Source organism: Lagopus muta, chromosome 5, assembly GCF_023343835.1.
Source record: "Lagopus muta isolate bLagMut1 chromosome 5, bLagMut1 primary, whole genome shotgun sequence".
NCBI classification, from domain to species: Eukaryota; Metazoa; Chordata; class Aves; order Galliformes; family Phasianidae; genus Lagopus; species Lagopus muta.
In genome coordinates, this window is record NC_064437.1 from 9,496,442 (window position 1) to 9,512,537 (window position 16,096).

The 16,096-nt window shown below is 46.5% G+C and overlaps 1 protein-coding gene across 4 annotated transcripts in view; it reads left to right on the forward strand.

Moving 5' to 3' along the window:
• The window catches only part of ERI3 (ERI1 exoribonuclease family member 3), a 97,043-nt gene that overhangs the window by 5,921 nt on the left and 75,026 nt on the right, over window positions 1–16,096 (forward strand). For 3 of the 4 annotated variants that reach the window (XM_048944381.1, XM_048944382.1, XM_048944383.1), the window contains exons 2-3: window positions 2,223–2,497; window positions 14,458–14,574. In XM_048944381.1, the coding sequence (XP_048800338.1) occupies window positions 2,246–2,497; window positions 14,458–14,574 (369 nt within the window). In that variant the 5' untranslated portion in view covers window positions 2,223–2,245. Of the gene's footprint in view, window positions 1–406; window positions 1,374–2,222; window positions 2,498–14,457; window positions 14,575–16,096 lie in introns of those variants that run through there. The other variant, XM_048944380.1, reaches the window with a different exon arrangement.

Here is a 16,096-nt window from a genome sequence, read left to right on the forward strand (position 1 = left end):
ATGAAATACTAACCCAGTAGGAGTGGATGCCAGATGTGGCAGTTTGCACTATCTGAGATGATAATCTCACCCTCTGTGCATGAGAAGTATAGGCGTGCTTTTTTGCTTAGGTGTGGAAATGGGATCATGCAACCTGAATTTATGTGCGCAGAGCAGGGTTTCTGGTTTCTGAAGCTGCACTGCTTGGGTTGTTGCCTGTTTAGAGGGGGGAGAAATAAGGGATAATTACTCGTGCCTCGCATCGTCACAGCAGTTATAAATGCTTTACATGACTTCTAATAAAGCATGTTTGCTCAACAGCTATCTTGTGCTCGGAGGCACTCTGACCTTCCCAGAGAAGATGATGTAAGGTCTTCCCAGGGCACCAGGAGCATGGCTGGGTAAACAGGCAGTTAAAACTTCATTTGGCTCTGAGTGCAGGCTGTGCAGCAGGGTTGCTCCTGTTCATATGCTGTCTGCGTAGGGCAGTCGGCACGGAATGCTCCACCTGCACACCTTGCTCAGTGCTCAGCTCCCTCTCAGATGGGCACGGAGTGCCTGGGAAGGTGTTGGTTGACTCTCCATGCCAGCTGTTTGACAGTGCCTGTGCATTGCAGGCTGGCCTGAAGATTCACACTGCACGTGTTCGATGCCCTGCCCATGCTGGTGAAGATGCATGAGGGAAGTGCTGATTTTGCTGTGTAGGTGGACAGCGTGGTGTGCTTTATTGCCTGTGCTTGATATAGGGGTTGGAGCCTGCCTGCCTCCCCCATCCCAACTGTATATTTTGCTTTATGCAGCAGGCTACAGGCCGGGTTTTGCCATGACTAACTTACATGCTGCTGTATTCTGAGATGTTACATTGCAGTGATGGACCTTCAGATTCATAGCTGAAGGCCTGAAAATTTCAAGCACGTACACCTTAAGTATCTCTTATTTGAGGCGGTTAGAAGTGAATGTGACTAACTGCTATTGTGCATTAATGCATTTATTAATGATGGTAAAAGCTGTAGATGGAAAAGCAATAGGTCGGGCTTGAGCCCCTTTGGGATAAATACAACGTTGGTCTTGTGGGGAAACTCTTTATTATGCTTTTGTAACTTGAGTTTTCAGTTTTCTGAGTACCTGCTGCTTGGCACACCACTAACACAGCGAGCAGCCCCCCAGAATGTGGAAGCTCTGAAGCGTGGCAGTGCTCACACTGTGGGCTTGCAGTGTGGGCAGTGCTGGGAGCCCCGCAGCACCTCTGCTTCCCAGCTGTGCTGTGCCTGGTGCTGCTCTGGCCCCGGCCCTGTAAGGGGAGGTTGCAGAGCGCGTGTTTACCCGAAGCACACAACCTGCTCAGCCGCAATTATCTCCTAATCTGGTCCTTCCGAGTTTCTCTGGTCTCGCAGGTAAATACAGATTTAGCTGCTATTCAAGGCGTATTATTTACCTCATTAAGTGTGTGTTTTGGCACGTGCATTATTTACCTGATGGACTAACGGATGGGAAAGAGCAAATGCTGTCTTTTGTGCAAATAGTGCATTTGTGCGCAGGCTGCGAGCTCCATTTCCCGTTCCGTGCATTGAGTACACGTGGCTGGGTGGGACCTCAGGCTGTGCCCAGAGCCAGTGCCCCGTGTCCTCGACCCCACAGAGGCTGTGCTGTGTGTGGGGGATGATGTGGCTGCCATCAGCCAGCAGAGCTGGAGGGGTGCCCGTGTGCTGGCTTAGCGGGGTGGACTGGTGGCATTGTCACGGTCAGTTCCTCTGTCCTGGATCTGTAGGAGCAGGGAGGTCTCGGTGTGACTGATAGGCTGCTTTGAGGGGTCATGGTGCTGAGGTGTGCTTGCTGCCTTCAGTTCCTGCTGTGTATTAGAAGTTGTGTTGTATACAAAAAGGCAAAAGCCTCCTTGGAAATTTCAGTGGGTTTTGGATTGAGCTTCTCAAGCATTAATAGTTTGTGTTGTGCTGTGATAAGGCTCAGCAGGTTTGTGTGATGTGGTGCCTGGAGCCACGGCTGTTGTTTTGTCTGTGGCTTCTCATTTAGAGCTGTTTGCAGAGGGTTGATCTCGAGGTGTGTGTGGTTCGGGCTACCTTGAGCTCCATCCATAGTGCTTAGTGCAGGCTGCTGTGCTGCTTCTAGTTGGCAGTGCTGGAAGCCACATGGGGAAGCACAAGGAAAACCCCTGGCAGAGTGCGATGGAGCGGTGCTGACAGCGCTGAGATGTGAGCGCGTGAGTAACACGAATCTCTCTTCAGTTTCAGATGCCTCTGGATGTTCAATGATAGCACTCCTCCATACTGGAGCAGCAAAGTTTCCCCAACACTTTCTTCCAAGGGCGAGACAAGCTGTGTGCCTGCTCCTCCCTGCTGCTCTTCTCAAAGGGTACGGCTCCATCATAAGCAGGAAACTGGCGTCCCACGGCTTTGGAGCTTCCATGGCAGCAATGTCATCCTTCCCTCCACAGAGATATCACTACTTCTTAGTGCTGGATTTTGAGGCCACATGTGATAAACCACAGATTCATCCTCAGGTAAATAGTTGACGCTGTTAATTCTGTGCTTGTAAGCTGATACTGCCATTCTGAGAGATGGAAAGAAAAGATGCAGTACTGAATAGCTCACTTTCCTTGTTTTCTCCCACCTTCTTTCTACTGCTGCTCCCCCAGAGCTCCTGCTTTCTCAAGCAGCAGTGCCAGGTCGCTGTGATGGAAATGAAATGAAGGAGCCTGATTTTCACCATGGAAGTGATAACACGTGTTATCACAGACGCTACTTAGTCATGTATGCTTGTTGTCTGCCTGAAGTGGTGGGGGGTTGAAAATTGCTGACTGGGAACCTGCATTAGTAGAGTGCTCTCAGAAACCTTTGATTCTGTAAGGAAAAGGTCTATTATTAGCCAATGGTTTATTAAAAAAAAAAAAAAAGCAAAACACAATTTGGATGATATGAGTGTGTGCAGAATAATGGTGTTTCTAAACAGAGAACAATGGTTTTGAGCTGTGTGGTGGTGCTGAAATTGTCGTGCCTGGGTGTTCACTCTGGAGTGTAATGAGACAGGAACAGAGCTGCTCAGAAAGGTTTGCCAGTGTCTGGCCTCCTGAGATACGCAGAGATCTGGGTGAGGTTTGGATGTATTTCTGCAGCCAGTTCTTCCATCATAGTGTAGAGTAAGTTAGTTAAATATATGTTCAATTATCAGCAGTGTGGGCCTAGGTTTTCTGCTTAAATGGGAAAAAAATGCCAAAAAAGAAGAGATGAAGTATTGGGCTGGTAACGGACAGAATTTCTTAGTGTCCAGGCTGAACTCAGACTTTGTACCCTCCTCTGTACCAAAAAGTAATACTACTCGTACTGATACTAATACTCATACTAATGCTACTGCTAATTCGTGCATCAGGTCTGAGATTTACTTGGATTTGCTTTGCTTCAAACATACTAAATCAGTGTGGCATCTCTTTACTGAGGTGGCTTGGTGCAATGGGTTTGCTTCCCAGTGCAGCTGTGGCTTCCTTTGAGCTTATCTACCAAAGGAGGGCTGCGAGTTGGGATCAGATGTAGGCCTCTCAAGTGCCACCCATCCCTCCTGTTTCATGACAAAAAGGACTGCACATTCTCTCCTTGTATTCTGGGTCTTTGTGGGAGGCTGTTGTGGCTCTGCATCCCGCTCTGCTGGTGGTTGTAACCGCTCTCCAAGTGAGATGTAAGGCTATTTCCTGCACGCTCAGCCTCGGGTGCACAGATCTGTCAAGGCTGTAAATTGGATCTACCTTGTCCCTTTGGATATGGGCTTGGTCCGTGCACATTTTGATGCAAAACCATGATGCATGTGGAGCTAGTTTACAGCTGGCAGTAAAAAGGAGCATGAGTGGAATATGATTACTACTGTTTTAAGGAGCTTTGTCCCCAAGTCCTTGCCAGAGAAAGTAATGGCCTGGGCCAATGCAGATCCGCTATATATTTTGTTGCACCTTTAAGGTGGAGATGTTCTTCAGCGTTGTTTCTTCTGTCTGCTCTGTTCTGTGCCTGTCTGTATCATATCTTGTGTGCTGTAAGGGCTGTCAGGCCCTCATGTCCTCACAAACAAATGAGTTTGACAAATAAATAATGCTCTTACTGCATGGGAATCGGTGTCACTGAAAAGGCTGAATTTGCCTGCTGGAATTGGGCAGCTTTACAGAAAAAAGCCTTTATTAGCTGATGCCCCTACCTATGTTTCACCTTTTTGCTGACTGACGTGGCTGTTGCTCTGGTCGTTGCAGGGCTACATGTCTGAGTGAGCAAACGGCACTGTGTATTTCAGTGATGTTGATTTTTGTGCAAGGTATTCCTGGCTGTATTTTCCAGTGAAGCAGTGGCACACAGGTTTTGGAGATGCAATATGAGAGCGGACCTGGGAGTGGTCAGGTTCTGATCTTAGCTGTGATCCTCGTGGTTCTTCTGCTTTTGTTTCCTTACTGGCAAAATAGAAGTGTGGTAAGTGATACATTGAAATCCAAATGCTCTAGAATTTGATGAGGAGGCTGCATAAAGAGCTAAGCCGTGATCCAAGTTACATTCAGTGGGTAGTCATAGCTGTAAATTTAGCCAGCTCAGCCTGGAAGTCTGGCAGAGCACACTTGTACTGTGCGGTACACTTCACATTTCTCACTGACTACTCTTCAAAACATCCCAGCTCCTTAGCAGCAGGAGCTATCTTTTTCTCTATGCCAAGGTATGTACTGCCACGTCTGTTCCCCCTTCCTCTGTATTTACTTATATGTGCTCCTCTGCAGCTGACAGCCTCGTCTCACTTCTCACTCAGAGCTCCTGCGTTTCCATCCTCTTTCATGCTGTCCGGTCCCCTCCAAGGTTCTGTGGCACAGCATCTTTAAAGGGGATCAAGGAGAGTCAAGGACAACAGTGTTCCCCTGGGAAGCCATCTGTGGTGTGACTGCTGGCTGTGTGGCAGCTGCCCTGTGCTTCACCACTTCTGTGGTCTCTGCCCTTTGTCTGCAGAGGAGAGGTGCTCTCAGGGCTGGTGGCACAGAGCGTGCCAATCAGCCTGCATCCTTGTCATCTCCCTGTCTTGATAGCTTTCAGCAGATATGCCCCCAAATCAAAGTGCATGTTTAAATGCACAAAAGGGCAGGGTTGGCTTACAGATTTATTTATGAATGATGAGACCATCCCAGACAGAAAAGAAGGTGGAGAGTTTATCTGCATTGCCCCAGATGAATAAGTAGGAAAAGTGGAATAATAGAGGCACAGCCTGTGTCATGTAGTGTTTTAACCAGCCAAAGGTCAGCAAGGGGCTGGCAGTAAGAGATGTTTATGGCTGCTCCCTTGCATCTCTTCAAAGCTTACCTCGTGTTTGGAACTTGATCCAGTGCCTAGCAGTGTCAAGCAGGAGTTGGACCTGCAGCAGTGGCAGCTTGCTTCATCCATCAGCCTCAGCTCTGCTGCTTTCTCTTTCCCCTGCTGTCTAAGAGTTTAACAGTTTAAGTGCCTGTTTATGTACGCTGTCAGCTCGTAAGGGTAGGTACGTATGGTACTTTAGATACGCAAGTGAAGATGCACAAATAAGTGGGAGGCTTGCTCCTCTGTTCCTTTGTCCTCACATGCAGCTGTTTATCTTGGCCCCTGCTTTCAGTGCTGTGTTGAGGAGCTGCCCAGGCTCAGATCTGCAGCTGCCTGTACCCTTGTGCTGGCAGTGCCCTGAGGAGCTGTGTCCCATTCACTCAGCAAGCCCTGCAGCTTGTCTTCAGCTTCTGCCAAGTGGATGAAAAGTGATGATTTTCTTAAAGGTTTAAAAAAAAAAAAAAAAAAAAAAAAAAGTCTGACAGAATCATAGAAATCAGAGCTTTTCATACCTGAATTTGAATTTAGGCCCCTACGTGGGATGTCAGCCTCTACTGTAATACATAAAAACACTTTCATGAAAAACGAATATTTTTTTAAGCTTGTGTGCCTGCTGCCAGGTGGTGCAGAAGGGCATCAGGCCCTGCCCTGAGGGAAGTTGCTGGTGGTAGAAGCTGTTCCACTGCTGAACTTTTGGCAGTGGTGAAGGTACTGTTGGTTCAGGTCAGGTTTTCAAGTATTTGACTTCATGTCTTGGGTTCACTCAGATTTGCTGATCAGCTGGGAATTAGAAATGCCCCCCTCCCTCTCTCTCTGAAGGTATGACATGGTCAGATCTCTGCTAAAGGAGGCTGTGACCAGCGGCAGAGAAATAAATGAATTGCAGATGATAACCTTCCTCGCTCACTTAAACAGCATGGTTTAAATACAAAAACATCTGAGTAGTTTTCTTTAGTGTATCTTATTTGTTTTAAGTTCCTTTAATGTTTGACTCTTTGTGCGTGTGCTTTTAATTAAAAATGTCAAGCGAAACTGGACACACCTGTTAATAAATACAGAATGTTGCTCACCATTTCAACATAAACTGCAATCATCGAGACTACGAATATGCAGATGTTCAGTTACTAATTTATCTTTAAGTGTACAAATAAGGTATGATTGCAACACAAAACCACGTGAACAAATGAGAGCCAGTCTTTCTTTGAGGTGATTTACAGAGGGCAGAGTAGGACTGCCAGAGGTGGCTCACGAGGCAGCTGGTTGCTCCCATCCCCTGGTAGGGCTGATAATGGAGATGTGTTGGTCTCTGCCTGTTCTACCTGGGTATCACCCTGCGGCAACTTTCTGCTAGCATGGTTCTTGTGTAGCTGTTGAGCTCAGTGCGTTAGAAATCACCTGCCAAAACCTGTATTGAGGTTGATGGCAAATTGCTGAAAAGTGAAGAAATTCAGCCTTGTTTCCCATGGCAACTTTAACTCAGCACTCTCATGTATAAGTATTACAGTGGCATATTAATCTGCAATTACCTGTCTTCATGCAGCTTAGGCTTGGGTGTGCTTTTAAACACATAGTCCTCAATTCAGCTCTAACTGTTATTTCTAGAGGAATGCCGTTAAAGATGCACATAACACAATCGCTTCAAATCTCTTCTTTTTTTACTAAAAGTAAATAAAAAAATATGTATTTATCATCTCTTTGCCAATTATGGCTTACTTTGTACCCTTTATATCATGAAGCTACATGGCTGTTGGTACGCCATTCTTCTTATGTTGTAATGCTTTAAGTTCTCCAAGCATCGGGAAATAGTTCATAGAAAAGCTGTTTTCGATGGCTTTTCTGTTCACATTAATTTTTCAAGCAGTTGTTTGAAGAAACTTTTTGAGGCCTTGTAGCTGCCTCATCTGAGCCGTTACACGTTCTGCTAAGAGCACATAAATATCCCTAACTCAATGTGCATCTGAAATTAAAGAGATGCAGTTCCTTTTTATCATATTTTCCATACGTCGTGTGCCTCATTGCAGTTCCACTGGACTGTTGTGAAATCTTATTTTGGCCACTATTGAGAATGATGTCTTTATTTTAAAGGACGTGGGGGTCGGAGGAGGGCAGACAGGGTTCTGGTATGGGTCTGCGACCCACAAAAGCTGCGTTCTGTGGGGCAGCCATCCTGCCTTGGAGACCTCCCTCACTCCTGCAGTGAGTAGGGACAGCCTTGCTGTGACCCGTGTGAGTCTGACAGGGCAGCAGAATTACCTGTATTTATTTAAAACCTGGTGAACTAGATAACGTGAAAACAGTGCCTGAATCCAGATCTCCTAGAGAGCACAGCCTACAGACCACCAAGCAAGACACCTGATGTATGACAAAATTCAAAGCAGTTTCTTACTTAAAGATACAAACTCAGCATTGTGATAGCAACGAGCCTCAAATACCAGATGCTGGGGTGGCTGGTTGCTGCAGTTCCAACCTGACCCAACCTGCTTGGCTCGTGGTTGGGCACTGACAGCAATGGGACGGCCACCTTGAAGCTGTCCATCACGCTGCCCTTCCCCTTGTGTAGCTCCCACCTGTGCTGTTTGATGGCTGGATCCTTAGCTGTGCAAACATCTCACATGGTTTGGGTGACAAGTTGCCATGTTAAGTAGGTTTGTTGTTACAGCGGAAAGTAGTTGAGCTGCAGTCACCCTGAAAAGAAAAGATCTGTGCGCATTCCTGAACCAGCAAGTCAGCTGCCTGGTGCTGAAAGGTGGCTTTGCTTTGCCCTAAAGCAGTTGATGGAGGTATGGAGGATGCTAGGGGTGCTGCCACCACGTGGCACCACTTTTCTGAAGGTAAGGGATGGTGCCATGCTTACTCTTCCCTGGTGTGGCACTATGGATGCTGCACTGCAGGTTCCTGGTCCTGAGGTCTGTGCTGTCTTTGCGCAAACCATCCCCATAAATAGGAGACTGCAGGAGATGCCCAAGTCCCCCACTTTCATCCCCTCTGTTGGGCTTGGGCACTCATCAAATGGCAGCATAGCTCTCAGCTATGTAATTTAGTTCCTCTCCATGCCAAGTAGAAGTGTGCTGTCACCAGCAGTTAGCTGTGATGTTTGTAAAACCCTGGCTGTTCATTTACATGCACTAACATGCCCTTTCTGCCCAGCCCAGATGTTTTAGTGTTGCTGAGAACATCGATCGCTTGTGCTGCTCAATAGCAGGTGAAGAGGTTGGAGCTTGAAATGATTCGATGATGCTGCAATGGGGATGTGCAGGCCAGCTGCCTGTAGCAGCAGGGAGTGGACTCCCACCTATCTATCTATCTATCTGTTTTTATATATCGATATATAGTGGAGCTGTCAACTTGTAATGGATAATACTTGAAAATTCGTACATGCTGTTTTTAGCGTGGTTCAAGTGTTGACTTCCCTCCATTTGGTCTTGAATTGTTGTCTGTCAGTGGGGATTTTCTGGGTGGTTAAGTATATGTCAGCAATGCTCGAAGAGGTGAGCTGAAATGTTGGTGTGTCTCTATTTTGCATCCCAGGTGTGGTAAGAGGGGGGAATTTTGCTTTATTCTTGATGGTGGCATGTAGCTGAGGAGATAATAGCAAAAAAAAAACCCACAAAAAAAACACAAAGATCAAAACCAGTGGTTTTTGACAGGTGAGGTGATGGTGAGAGGCAGGAAGCAGTCTGCGAGCAAATGGCCACTGAAGATTTGTTTGGGGTGGAAGGACAAGGGCTGTGAGCCCACTATCAAAAAGTCAGGCACAGCAGCGTGAATGGAACAAGCCCTAAGTTGAGAGGTGAAATGCTGTGTTTGAGATGCTCCATTTGTGGTCCTGTAAGGAGGGACCTCAGCTGGAGATTTTCAATTTGGACTCCATATTTTTTGAGACAGTTTCAAGAGAATCCCAAAGAGAGAGGGTGAGTGTGAGCAGGGATCTGCAACACACGTGTGAGCACAGGCTGAATGGCATCGCGTTGGGCTCTGCTTGTGTCAGGGGTGTGGATGGCGAGCTCTTCTGTTAAAAGAAAGGGAGATGCAGCGTTCTGGGCTGCGTCTGCTGTGGGGAGGAGGAGCAGCCATGAATTTAAACAACAGCAAGGGAAATTCAGATTAGGCATTAAGGAAAACTTTCCATTGATAAGACTAATGAAGCACTAGGATGGAGTGCCTGGGGACTGCGAGTCTCTCTTATTGGAGTCTGTAAAAGCAGCCGAGACAAAGTCGGCAGTGATTTAGGGGCAGATGCTGATGGCTTCGGGCAGGTGCACGAACTGGATGTCTCTTAAAGCCCAAGCTCCTGGAGGCATGTGATTAGATGGAAATTTCAGCTTCTATTAAAGAAAGAGAAATGGTCCCTCACCCTCACAGTTGTAAGGAAGCACCTGCAAATCTGAGCAGGGTTTGGTGTCAGCAGAGGACTTGAAAGATTGCTCCAAGCTGAGGAAACCCACATTTTGGTATCAGGGTCCGCTGCCTGAATGTTGGGGGTAGAAGGTGAGGTTATCCTAAGAACAAAGGAGAGGAAAAAAAAACTTTAGATATATCCAATGATCAGGGAGCAGAAGCTGCCCTCACATCTTCTCCTGGTGCTTCATGATCTTTCCACGCTCCTGCATGTGCCCCCGTGTTTTGATTTTCGGTCAGCATCCTTGGGATGTCAGCACAGCCTTGGTCCAGCGGAAGCCTCGCTGTCCCCCATCACCTTTGTGGCACTTGCTTTGGTCAGTTCAATGGAGATTTAGAAGCAGGGAAGAGACCTCTGAGGTCATTTCAACTACTGCCCCTGCGGACCAGTGCGAGGCTGCTCACTTGGAAAGGGCTTTAGTTAAAATAATAATTAAGGCAGAGGATGGAATCGGAGGATGCAGACCTGTTAAGGATAGTGCTGTCCTTACCGTGTCCCTTTTCCATTTTAATTGCCTTGGAGAAAAAAAAAAAGTAGAATCGCAGGCCTTTAAAAGCTCTGATTCTTCCTGCTCCTCGCCACCCCCCTGCACCCACCCGGATCTTGGAGGCATCAACTCTCATCTGTCAAAGTGTAAATCAGCAATTAAAACACAAACAGCGAAATGCCAAAGATGACCCGAAGCACAAAGCAACTGACAAACAAGTCCGGACAAATCGGCGGATAATTTATAAGCATTGCCCTAAAATCTAATTATTTGGCAATTCGAATTTGCAGCCGGCCAGGGCTGTGCAATAAATTTAACCCGCCATAAATTATTTAGGAGCAGCCCGTGGTGTAAATCAAAACCACGAGTGTTTGTTTAAGAAATAAGCTTCTTGTGCATAAAACGACTTTTTGTTTTTCAAGAGGGGACCAGAAAAAAATGGCTGAAGGAAATGAGCTGTGCTGAGCCTGTGTCCCCTCCGTGGGACCCCCTCGTCTGTCCTGCCTGCACCTCTTTGGAGGTGTAGTGTGGTCTTTGGGAGGATGTTTTATGCTTTTCCCTACCGGAAAAAATCCTCTTCTCTCAAAGACATCTGCTTGTTTTTATTGCGTTTTGAATAGTAGGCTCTGATTTTTATGGGCATCTTTTATTCTCGTGTTTATTAAACTTCTTCACAGATGGGGGTGGGTATAAGGGATAAATTATTCCCTGGTAGTTTTAGGATGGAATTGTCCGTACAGTCTTCTTCAAATAAATAAATCAGCGTCCCAGAGTATGTCCTGTCCTCAGCTGACGTGGGTTAGAGGGCTTTGAGGCCCAGGGAGATCAGCAGGGCACAGAGTGTGTGCGAGTCCTGCTGGATCAAAGCGGTGAGCAAAACTTCTGCTGTGGGATGAGGGCAGCTTTGCAAAAGTTCTGCTGTGGGATGAGGGCAGCTTTCTTTGCTGAGGTGTCGTTGCTTTAAGGAGATGCTGAGCAGGTGTAGTTGCCTGCTTGTGCAAAGCTTTAGTTGTCGAGAAAATTGAGAGAGCTGCATCTTGCCCTCTGTGCTGTGGTGCAGCAGGGATGGGAGCTGTATTTAAGGCGGCTGGGCAGGGAGAGGCTGGTTTTACAGCACTGGTTCTGCATGGCCTCATGAATTTTTCAGATCCCTTTGAAAGGGAAGTCCAGCACTGCTGGTAGTGCCCTGCGGACGGCCGGGCTGCGCTGCTGGCACCCAGCACCTCTTCTCAGGGAATGTTTAAAGAAACAAGGCAAATCCGAGCCAGCTGTCACATAGATTTGTTTGAATTACCACGAAATCATAAAGGCAAGGTTGTTGTAAAGAGTGCGGGCTGGGTAATGGATCCGTGCAAGCCTGCGGCGCTGCAGGTTCTATTGTTGCAGAGTTTGGGGAGCAGCAGAGGGAGGGACAGGGTGCCCGTGTCTCTGTAAGCGCGTTAGTATTGATTTTGGAAGCGCTGTGTTCTAACAATATAAATGCAAATGCCCGTAATTGGGCGCCGCGCGCAGAATTTCCCCACACAAACCATATTCAACTTTTCACCGCGCGGGAAGGAAAATAAAAAGCTGCTTATTTATTGCCGGCGGTTTGAATCCCGGATTTCCTTTCAAGTTACTTCGCAGTGGTAAATAAAAGCCCTTAATTGCGGCGCTCGCAGAATTCAAATGGGGGCATTTGTTCTGCTGGGAGCTCGTGGCTGTGGGCCCCCCCGGCATTGCTGCAGCACAAGCAGGGTGCTGGGTGGTGGAGATGGTAATGTGTGAGGCAGACGGGGATGGTCAGAGTGATGGGAGGGAGAGGGGACGTCAGCGAGGCTCTGCCTTAGGTTCCCTGTGCTGCTCTCTGTTCCTTTTCTCACCTGGCCAAAGCACTGGGTGTAGGGATGGAGGTTACCAGGCTGCTGGGAGGTGTGTGTGTATGTGTTAGGGCTCACCATTTCATCATAATTACTAATGAAATCGTAGATCTGTAATAACATTTTGGATATCTAAAACAAACCATATGCTTGTTAAAAAAAAAAAAAGAGAGGACGGGAGAAAAGTGGCAACAGATCAACTTGAAGCCATAAATTCTTGGTAATAGAGGCCTCCTTTTTCTTTCCCTTTCTGTTTATGTTTGATAGATATTTTTGTTTCTGCAGGAATGTCAACTCTTAATTTCATGATGTATCATGGGCTTAAGAAAATTGAATTTAATAAAGGCAAAAGATGAATGGCACCTTTAAAGGTCCCAACACTTGTCTTTATTAGCAGGACAAACTGCAGGGTCTCCGAACACTGCTTCTCTCCAAATGAAAGTTTAAATGAAAAGTACAGCAGTGTCACAGGTTAAATTTCATTGCAGGACTGGCTAACGTTGTTACTGAGGAGTGGGGCTGATTTCATGGGGCCGGGATCTGTTGCCTTAGATACCGACGGAGCAAACACTGCCAGAGCCTGGAAAAATCTCCACTATAGGAAGCGTGCAGATAAACAGCCTTTGGGGAACAGTCCTTTACCACTTGCTTAAAAACGCACCGAATAAGCCCTGAAGAGCTGCTGCTCGTTCTCTCAAGCTGGAGTTGCTCTGCAGGTCCCACCCCGACTGCCTGGCTGTGTGCTTCCCCAGACCTGTGCTAACGCTGGATGTTGTTAAATTTTCCACGTTTTTAGTAGCATTTAGTTTTTATTTCCTCAGCCTATTTTAACATGACCCTCCTGGCAGTGCTTCCTGCTGTCAGCGCTGGAAGGCAGTGCCTTTGTGCATCCCACCACGCCATGGCTGTTAGGGACACTCTGTGGGTGCTCCATTGCCCCATTCAGCTGTGTCTTCATCTAGCCTCACTCTCTCCAGTTCAATGGGGGATGCCACATGGCTGTGGCCAGTGCCTTTGGCTGCGGCCAGGCAGCGCTCAGCCCTTTTCTCTCTGCATCTTCCTCGCTGTCCCTTCTCAGCAGTGGGATCCTTGGGGCCTCCCGACCCTTTAGTGGATAGCACAGCACAGGGAGAGATGCTCCCAAAGCTCCTCTGTGCGCACAGCTGCCCCTGTGAGGCTGTCTGACCGCCCGCTGCCTCCCTCTGTGCACTCAGCACTGCATACACTTGGTTCCATTCATTTCTCCAACCTACAGGCACGTGCCCCCCACAGCACATCCTGCTTAGGGCCAGATACCTCTCCTCCCGGGGATACACTGGGTGTTTCCTCTATTTACATTATTTGCTGTTTCCATTTACCCACCCACTGCTGCATCATGATGTCATCAACTCACACATATGACCTCACATTAATTTCCCTCTGCAGGTCACAGGGGTTGCAGTCAGGGTCCAAACTGGTGTTAGTTCCTCTGCAGTGACTGCACTTCTACATGCTAATTTTACTCACAGGAGTTTTTTATATATATATGTATATATATATATATATATAATTTTTTTTTTGTATTATTTCTTATTTGTCTCTTCCAGATGTTTTCAGGCAGGTTTTTTTTTCGTTGTTGTTAAACTAATTCCATTCATGTTTTAAAAATTTATGAAAGCGCTAATAAAAATGTCAAAGTGGTAAAAATGTTAGCTTTTGCTCTGCTTTGATTAAATTTTGCAAACTGTTTTTGAATATTAAAAAGCAATATTTTTTTTTATTCTCTCTCCCCCTCTCCGTTTCTCCCCAGAAGTGATTTGAGAGGCTCGGTGCGTGGATATCACTCAGCAGGCTCATTTGCACTCCAGAACCTCGGTGCCATGCATCTCTATTAAATAACATAGACAAATTATTCTTTAAAGACACCAAACAAATTGTCGCTTCTCCTCTTGCATTAAACTGGAAGGAAGAGAGGGAGTGAAGAAGGAGGGCTGCAAACACAAAGGATTTTATCGCTTTTATTCGGCGGTTGGCTTTTTTAATTTCATGTATATTTTTTAATGATTGTGAAATCCATCGTAACGGGATTTGTTTAAACTTTTTATTAACAGGTCCATGTAAATTTTTGATTGTTGATTATTCAAATAATTGAACATTCTTCTGATGAAGAACGGTTTTATTTCCCTATCTGCATAAGTTGTCTGCAAAGAGGAAAATGAAGCAGGGGATGCTGCTGCGCTGTGTTCTATGGCGGTGGTTTGGGGGGGCTCCAGTCCCTCTCCTCCCACTGCAGCGTTCCTTGTGACTTTAATTTCACCTCTCCTGGGCTCCTGTACCCTAGCATGGAGCTTCATGTTGGGCTTGGCTAAATCTGGGGGTTCTGTTTATTTGGTTTACATGAACAGTTTCTCTTCTTCTCGCCCCGTTCAGGAGATCATCGAATTCCCTATCCTGAAGCTGAATGGAAGGACGATGGAAATTGAATCCACCTTTCACATGTATGTTCAGCCTGTGGTGCATCCCCAGCTTACGCCCTTCTGTACAGAGGTAAAGTGCAAAGGTTCCCCGGTTCTCTGAGTCCCAAGGGGAGCAGGTTTTCATTGCACCAGGGTTGGGGCCCCCTGCTCACAGTGTCCTGCCTCATGTTGAGGATCTTCTTATGAAGAAGGGGATCTTCTTATGTCTTTGTAGCAGCGTGTAGAGGTCTCTCTTTGGGTTCGTGAGTTGTGATCATTCAGTTATGACCTGATAGCTGACACTGGTTCTGTTTAAACTAATGAACGTATTCCTAGGTGACCACAAAACAAAAGCATTGCTGTTGTGTTGTGTAATCTACAAAACACTGGCAGCCTCCATGTAAACTCTTTGGGATCTTGCTGTTCTGAATGTTGATGGGAGAGGTCGCAGAGAGCATCAACACAGAAGTTTTTAAGTTCTTTTTGCTTTGGATTTTTTTCCTGTTCCTCTACTGTTTTAATGTTATCCAGGTCAGCAACTAAAGCACTGACTGTGGGCTTAGGGTATCCAGGCTTTTTGTTCCCTCCTGTTGTCATCCAGCACCATTGGCACTGTGGTATTTTCTCCATTCTCTTTGACTGCATTCTCCTTTGACAAGCTTATCCTACATGTAGTGTCTGTTTCCGAGTGACTCCTGTCTGTTAAGTGGAGCTGTCTTAAGACCAGCCAGCCATATTTGCATGTTGTTAAAACATATGCATACACACACACTTCTTTTTTTCTTTCTCCTGTAGCTAAAAACCAGCCAACGGTATTTTATTTAAACTAAAAGAGGCAAAAAAATAAATAAAAACTAAGCTCAGAGAACATTATTCCAGGAGAAGGGCTTTCAGAAGGCCCTGTTTTCGCACATTTATAGCTGAATTGGAAGTGCTTTTGCAACTTTAACATGATAAGGCTGGACAACTACTTGGGCTGCCCCTATGCACAGGAGACTTGCTGGACGTGTGCTGAGGCAGATGTCTGCTGTGATAGATCTCACAGTTTGCACCTAAGAGCAATGTTCCCTTCTAGAGTAAGGCCTGGAAGGTAAGTGCTGTGTGTCATTGGATTTCTAGAGAAGTCATCTCACTTATTTGCTCCTACTGACATTCCCTTTCCTAGCAATTCCTCTGTTGCAACTTTCCCCACCCCAATACATTTATCTCTTGCACTGCTTTTTGCAGAGGCCCTATAGAGACGCTTGGGGTTTGGGAGACATAAGCAGCCCCAGCAGCAGCCCCAGCTGTGATGTATATGCCATTCCAGCTCAGCCCCTGCCTGCACAGCTCCAGCGTTCACCATCAGCTTTGAGCTGGTTTTTGTTGCCTGAAAAATATCCATTTTGCTAAATGCCAGTAAAGGGCTTTGTCTAGGCACCTCTACTTACAAAGGGTGAGATTTATTGGCCTCTTTGTCTACAAAGAAAGACCAGGCCTGATTATCAGATTGTACACCAGAGACAAGTGTTTAGGTAATCAGCAAACTGTCTTAGAGTAGAAATACGATGGTTTCTCAGATAAACTCTGGTGCAAAAGCAGCAGTGTTGACACTGCACGGGAACCTGACTGCC